The sequence below is a fragment of the Stylophora pistillata genome, chromosome 12 (genome assembly GCF_964205215.1).
Source record: "Stylophora pistillata chromosome 12, jaStyPist1.2, whole genome shotgun sequence".
Classification (NCBI taxonomy): Eukaryota; Metazoa; Cnidaria; class Anthozoa; order Scleractinia; family Pocilloporidae; genus Stylophora; species Stylophora pistillata.
In genome coordinates, this window is record NC_142530.1 from 18,942,501 (window position 1) to 18,950,000 (window position 7,500).

At 37.6% G+C, this 7,500-nt stretch overlaps 2 protein-coding genes across 2 annotated transcripts in view; one reads left to right on the forward strand and one right to left on the reverse strand.

The window, feature by feature from the left end:
• The window catches only part of LOC111319614 (uncharacterized), a 4,326-nt gene extending 3,677 nt beyond the window's left edge, over positions 1-649 (forward strand). Inside the window, exon 2 of the mRNA XM_088742027.1 lies at positions 1-649. This exon is cut by the window's left edge and continues 24 nt beyond it. Within this exon, the coding sequence (XP_088598153.1) occupies positions 1-398 (398 nt within the window). The 3' untranslated portion in view covers positions 399-649.
• A 2,238-nt stretch (positions 650-2,887) lies between these two features.
• LOC148719097 (uncharacterized) overlaps positions 2,888-7,500 on the reverse strand; it is a 5,470-nt gene continuing 857 nt past the window's right edge. The window contains exon 1 of the mRNA XM_088741466.1: positions 2,888-7,500. This exon is cut by the window's right edge and continues 857 nt beyond it. Within this exon, the coding sequence (XP_088597592.1) occupies positions 6,367-7,500 (1,134 nt within the window). The 3' untranslated portion in view covers positions 2,888-6,366.

Genomic DNA, 7,500 nt, shown 5'->3' on the forward strand with positions numbered 1-7,500 from the left:
ATCATGTTCGTCAAATTCAAGACTTTTCCCTCTCAGCAGCCACCAAGCGAAACTATCACTCCGTCTGGAACACCTACTTTAAGTTCCGTGATTTCTACAATCTTCAACCCTTCCCCGCTTCCCCACCTACAATCGCCGCTTTCATCACTCTAGTCAGCTTCTCTGTCAAATTTCACCACACCATCAACAATTATCTCAGCGCCCTGCGGCGTCTTCACGTTTTCTTCCACTTGAACGCTTCGGCCTTCGACGATATTCATATCAAACTGACACAGAAAGGTCTAGAGAGGTCTATGATTCACATTCCCCACCGCAAAGCACCTCTCACGCCGTCGATTTTGTTACAATTCCATGCCCATCTTAATCTGTGCAATCATGGTGCAATTCTGCCCATTTAGCTTTGTGGTCCGCCCTTCTGGTTGGTTTATTCACATTTTGTCGCACCGCCAATCTCGTTCCTCAGACGTTCGACAGTTTCTCTCCACAACACGCATTGTCTAGAGGCAGCGTCAACTTCATCGCTTCCGGCGCCTTTCTCACAGTCACCGGGACCAAAACTCGGCAAGCAGGTGATACGGCCCTTGTTGTTCCCCTTCCCCACATTCCCTGATCGCCTCTCTGCCCCACAACCGCCCTACAATTATTACTCAGGATGGTCGCCGCCCCCGACGCATGTCCTCTCTTCACTTTCGCTTCCACCTCAAACCAACTCACCTGTATTGCGGCGAAGTCTCTTAACGATAGTATTAACGATTTAGTATCCCTTATCTCTCTGGATCCACTGGAATTTTCTGGACACAGCCTTCGTCGAGGCGGCGCTACATTCGCCTTTAAGTGCGGTATCCCAGCCGAGCTCATTAAGCTTCAAGGAGACTGGGGATCGGACGCTTACATGTTGTATTTATCATTGCCTTTAGCAGACAGACTCCTTCTCACGCAGATCCTAGCTGGGCACGTTCAAACCTTGAAATTGTAGTTTATTCTTATTGTTCATTTTGTTACCTGTCTTCCTTGCCCTTACCCTCTCGCGCCCTCCTTTTTTTTTTCCTCCCCTGTGAATCTGTTTGGGCCTCTTTCTTTCTGTTTGGGGTCTCCTTGGGCCCCGGGGGCCTCTCATTTTTTTTATTAAAGATGCCCAAACAGATTCTCTGTTTTGTTTGTGTGTTGCGAGAGGGGTGTAGCAGGGGATAATAGTTATTATTAAAAACTAGATCATTGGATAATGCAATTCAAGACTTTTTATTGGCTTAGCCATTATGGTATATCAGCCAATATACCATAATCTACAAATATGGTAAGCGTACGTGTCAGCTTAAAATTAAAAGTGAGCTAAAAATTTAATAAAATTTAATAATTTAATTTAACGTTTTTAATAAAACAATTATTCCACTCGCGCTTGTTGGATATGGGATGATTATAGCCAACTCGGCGCTACGCGCCTCGTTGGCTATCTATCATCTCATATCCAACGCGCGCTCGTGGAATAATTGTTAAATATTCCAAGGGAATAACTTAATTAGCCCCAGGACTCCACGCCATTACCGGCTTGTCATTCACAGACGCGTCAGTGTAATATGATCATTTTGTTTCGGTCGTTCGAGTTGTTTTGTTCACCCTCCCCCCCCCCCCCTGGGGTCTCTTCGGGCCCCGGAGGCCTCTCGTTTTTTTATTAAAGATGCCCACAGATTCTCTGTCTCGTTTGTTTGTGTGTTGCGAGAGGGGTGTGGCAGGGGATAATTTTAAGCTCATGCAGTGCATAGTGGAAGGCATGGAATCCTGGTCACAGCAACAATATTGAAAGTTGCCTTTATTTGCTTATTTACTTTGGCAAAATTTATTATCACCTCCACAGGGTATTTGCTGGGAGTTGAATTTATTTTAATCAGAGCAGGAGAAAACATTGATTTATGTCAAACTTTCATGTGAACTTTTCTGATTTTTAGAAATAAGAAAATGAATAAATTTAAAAAAAATATAATAAGGAGACTGCTGTTTATTACAAAAAGTCGGTTCAGTTCTTTTTTAATTTCATGAATATAGAAAACATAAAAGAATGCAAGATACAGTCAAACTTGTATTGCAGCAGTCACTCTTGAGGAATGGCAGACTGTGTCACCACTTGATGCAAATTAATGGCTTAGTACAAGTTGAACAACAAATGACCTGAGTGATCTATGTGTAATATTTGTCCAAACTGTCCAAAGAAGAAAGATCATTTGCAATGTACTGATGACATTAAAAATCATAATACAGATGAAAAGATTAATTGCACATATTGGCTAAAAACTGCTGCATTTTTTGTGTGACACAAGTGCACAGTTATGACACAAATTATAAAATGTATGCACTGTTAAAATTTTCTCTGTCTTGACTTTCTGCGATGCTTTTTCCCTGTAAGCTACAACATGATTTCTTGTGCCACTTGGTGAAAATAAGCATTTGTTAATTTTTACAAATTGCACTTGCTTTATGGGCATGTGCAATTTTGCTGTCTTTAAAAAACTAGCTTCTGCTTATCAACACCAAATTGCACTCAAAATCAAACCTATACATTGTAATTCAAAGTTTTCAGTGGTAGAGCATTTGATGGTGAAATCAGAAGTCTTAATTGGGGTTAAACCCCTAGCTTGTAGGGACTGAGATTATTTCCTCACTTTTCCCTTGTGACGAAAGAAATAAGTTTTTGTTTAGGACAGTGAGTGCAGTTGTTAAGAAAAGTCACCTTTATAAATTTTTTTTTCTTTTCAAGTTGATAATTAGTCAACCATAAAACTGCAGAGGGTAAGGTGAAGAGCAGATTATGAATTGAAAGTAAAAATCAGTGTTCAATTTGGAGACAATTTCATTCCCACCATCGTTCTTCACCAAAGACAAAATTACATATCAATCAGTCAATCATGGAGCATTTTATTTAAATCAGGAAGAAACAAAACAATCAGCATTTGATAATCACCCACATTTAACAATCTTTATTTCAAGTGCTTAGCTTTGCTTCTACACGTCTCATAAATAAAAAAGTAACTAAACCTAAGTGGTTGATTGCAATCAAATGTCATCAGAGTCAATGGAAAATATTTATTTTTATTTAACTTTAATAGCTAGCTTCTAAAGATACAAAAGTGCATTGGCATAAGCTTGAAATTTATTACATAAGAACAATACAACTTAAGATAGGTGTTACAACCAACTGAATAATGAGAAAAACTACCTGTAGTTTCAAAAATGTTTAGGATTTTCAATATGAAAACTTTGCAATAACCTTTTCAGTATCCATGGTAGGCTACAGAGTGAGTTGATCTGATGCTTTTTTAATTTGACTTAAAATAGAACTAAGGCAAAAGCAATTAGTCATGCACTTATGCGACATTTCTTAAAACAATTATTTCAGATTGATTAAGGGTATTATAAGAAAATTCATTACTTGACGAGGGAATTCCGCATTAAATTGCATAGAAAAACCAATATCACACGAATCGCGAAGCAATGAGTGCGATATTGGCTTTCAAGTGCAATTTAACGTGGAATTCATAAGTGAATTAAGTAATCGATTAAATACAAGTTGACCAGCAAATGACACGAGTGATGTTTGCATGTAATATTTGTCCTAACATTCCAACGAAAGATAATGTGTTTGTCTCTCTTGACTTTGTGTGATGCTTTTTTTTGCGAGTTACTAACAAGTAACAAGATGATTTCTTGTGTAATTTGGTGAAAATAAGCACTTGCTAATTTTTACAAATAGCACTAATCTTGCTTTATCGGGCTTGTGCAGAAGTTTCAAGGGTCAAACCCCTAGCTTGTGGGGACTAAGATTGTATCCCAGTTTTGGCTTGGTGACAAAACAAATGAAAATTTTTTATTTACTTGTCAAAAATGACCTTAATTTCGGCCAAGCTGCCAACACATTTTATGTTCTCAGTGGTAGAGCATCATTCTGATGGTGAAATCAGAAGTTCCAGGGGTTAAACCCCCATAGCTTGTGGGGACTGAGATTACTTCCCTGCTTTGGCCTTGTGACAAAACAAATAAGTTTTTATTTAGGAAGGCAGGCACAATTGTTTAGAAAAGTCAACTTTAGTTGCTTTTCTTTTCCAAGTTGATAACCAGTCAACTGCAGAGGACAAGGTGAAGAGCAAATTATGAATGGAAAGTCAAGATCAGTTTTCAACTTGGAGACACTTTCATTCCCAACATCATTCTTCACCAAAGACAAAATTACATATCAATATTGATCACAAAGTAATTATTTAAATCAGGAAGAAATAAAACAATCAGCATTTGATAATCAACAACATTGAACAATCTTTATTTAAGTGCTTGGTTTTGCTTCTGTACAATGATAACTGAAAAAGCAACTAAACTTCACTGGTTGATTGTAATTAAATGTTTTCATTGTCAATGGAAAATTTTTTTTTATCCTACTTGAATAGCTAGCTTCTACAGATACAAAAGCACATTGGTATAAGTTTGAAATTTATAATATAGAGCAATACAACTCAAAAATGGTTTTGCAACCAATAATAAGAAAAACTACCTGTTAATAAATTCCAAAAATGTTTGAGGTTTTCAATATCATAACGTCCCTATAACCTTTGGGAACCCATGGTAAGACTACAGAGTGAGTTGATCTCACTTTTTTATTAATTTGACTTAAAAATAGAACTAAGGCAAAAGTGATAAATCATCTATGGGACATGTCTTACACAATTGTTTCTGATTTATTAAGGGAAGTACAGTATATAAGATTACACTCTGCTAAATATAAAAAATTATGACCTAGTGAGGCATATCCAACTGGTTTGCCTCTGGCCAGTGGAGACCTTTAAACCCCATGTTTAGTTGTTATGTTTACTTACAATTTGTTTGTATTGGCCCTGAAAACCCCCATCAAGGGAGTGGTCAATTAAACCTGTAATCAAGTGAACCCTTATGCCTCTGGGAGTGTTCCTTGTTGGTTGCTCTAAGTACTTAGTCACAAAGTTGAACACCAAGAGCAGGACAAGAAGCATTCCATCAGTTGCAATCACAATCTGTTCAAAACATGATTAATTTCATTTGCTGCCAACACATTCCCTGTGTAATAAGCAAAGATCCCACTGAAAATTTCCTAGCTTATCACATGCGAATTCATAGCTCATCTGTTTGAGTGGCCAACAAATATATAGCGGCACAGGTTTGTACTCTGTAAAATCCTGACTTTTTTAGGCTTCTTCAACTGTGAGGATGACCTTCTTACTAATGTAATTATGGAGGGTTGCTACAGATAAGGAGTTTTTGGAAATTTCTAGAAGGCTAATTAGTTGTGCTAACTGGATACCAGGGCAATTTCATGCAATGCTCTGGAAATTTCTACTATGTGTTGCAAAGGCCCATAAAATATAGAAAAGAGTTATTTTGTAACCTTCAAGAACACTCTAAAATGCTTAATAAATGTACATAAATTGCCATTCACCCATCAGAGTTGATTGTCATTGACTGCAAGACTGCTAAGTATTTAAAGAAGTTAAAGAAGGCCATTGTGGTCTAATCTAGGGATGCTTTCCTACATTCATTCCTACACGCACACATGAATGCATCCCTGAAAAGGTCTTTTTAGTAGCAATATTGAAAAATCAAATGCAAATTCTGAAGAACAAAATACTTAATCAATTATGAATCGTTATTTTAATTGGTTAAAATGTATGAAACAAAAGTTGTTATATTTCTTAAAGTTGAATTGAAAGCAGTTCAAATACTATTTTTGTTTCAGAAAAGTTTGTCTAAAAGTTTATCAACAGTTTCAGAAGAGATTTTGAGATAAAAGTGTTTACTGTGATTTTTAGCCAGTAATAGGCTGTTGTTGTTTTTATTTAACCTTACAGTTGTATCTTAAAAAAAACTATGAAGAAGGTTGAAATGTTTATGAAGAAATTTATCTTGAGATAAAAGTATAAAAGGCTCTATATATATAGCTGACAATGCACAGGACATTGATCAAATACTTTTTCAATATCTATGTACTTCCTTCAATCACAAGAATATAACTTTGGTTTTTAGTGTTCTCCTTCACTTTTGTGGATTCAATCTTACCATACCATCATGTTCAAGAAAACTATACAATAACAAAAGAAAGCATTGAAATACTTTTATAAAACCAATCAATGAACCTACAAGCAGCAACAAAATTGTTGACAAATTGATCTTTTCAACTCCATATTACTTCAGTTTTATCTCTTTTGCCCTTGTTAAGTTTACCTATTCACATTTGTCTCTTCCCCTCCCCCCCCCCCAAAAAAAAAAGAGATGGTGTATCGTGATTCCATGAACTTTTAGCAAACATTGAATGGGTGAGGGGGTCTGTTAACAGGAAAACATCAAAACAGCAGTTTAAAAAACTAATACCTTCCTACCTAGTTTAGTATGTACAGCAACAGCAATGCTTCCCTCAGTAGTCACTGTAATCGCTGTTACGAAATCGATCCCATCAATTTGGATTTCTACACTACGCACAAACTCACCATCTTTGCTGTATATCTCAACCTGTAGGAGTTTCTTCTCTTGTCTAGCACCAGCGATGACGACATGTTCACCTGTTCGGTGAAATGTAATGCTCGTGTAGAAACAGTCATTTCTTTGCAGTTTAAATTTGTTAAGATGGTCACCGTGTTCACTGAATATGTGAACACCTCTCCAGTCCACTACCATAACACGGCCATCATTGGCGACAGTGACATCCGTTACATAGTTCCATATTCCCATTCGTACTGTCATTATTCCTTCGCCAAAACTGCGAACAAACTCTCCATTACTTTCATACTCCTCCAACACCATTAATCCTCCTGTCAGTACTTTTCCCGTGTCAGTCACTGACAGACATGTGTACTCGACCCAGCCCTTTCTCCTCAGACAAAACCGGTGATACGGGTCACCGGTTTTCGTAAGTTTATAAATCCACCAAGATCTCATAGGTATCCTGAGTTCGGTCAGTACAAAGATGTTGTCGTTCATGTCTGTGGCGACATCTATACTCCTTAAATCTGTATTTACATCATCGTTAGGGAGCCTGAAATGTTTAACAAACTTGCCGCTGCTGTCAAACACCTTCACACAACCATCCTCGCATTCCCCGACAATGAATTCTCCGCCGGAGTTTGTAGCGATGCCCGTCGGCATCTTCAGCTTGTGCTCCCCTTCGTCCTTCTGACCAAATAACAATAGTGGAACACAACAGTGCTCCATGCCATGTTTAAGCAGTACTTTAGTTATTCTTGAGTCGTACAATGGATTGATTTTGTTTTCTCCAGTATCAATAGGAGGCCAGCTCAAAAAGTGTGCGTCTTCACCAATCGTTCGCGTGACATCGTAGATGACACGATTCACGTGACAGACACTGAAGATAATTTCTCTTCTTTCCTCTTGACTGAAAAAACCTCTTACTGCCTGGATGCCTTTCTTGAGCTGAACATCAAAGCTATTTTGCACTGCAGGCAGACAGTTTAATTCCTTTACACACACTCTGCA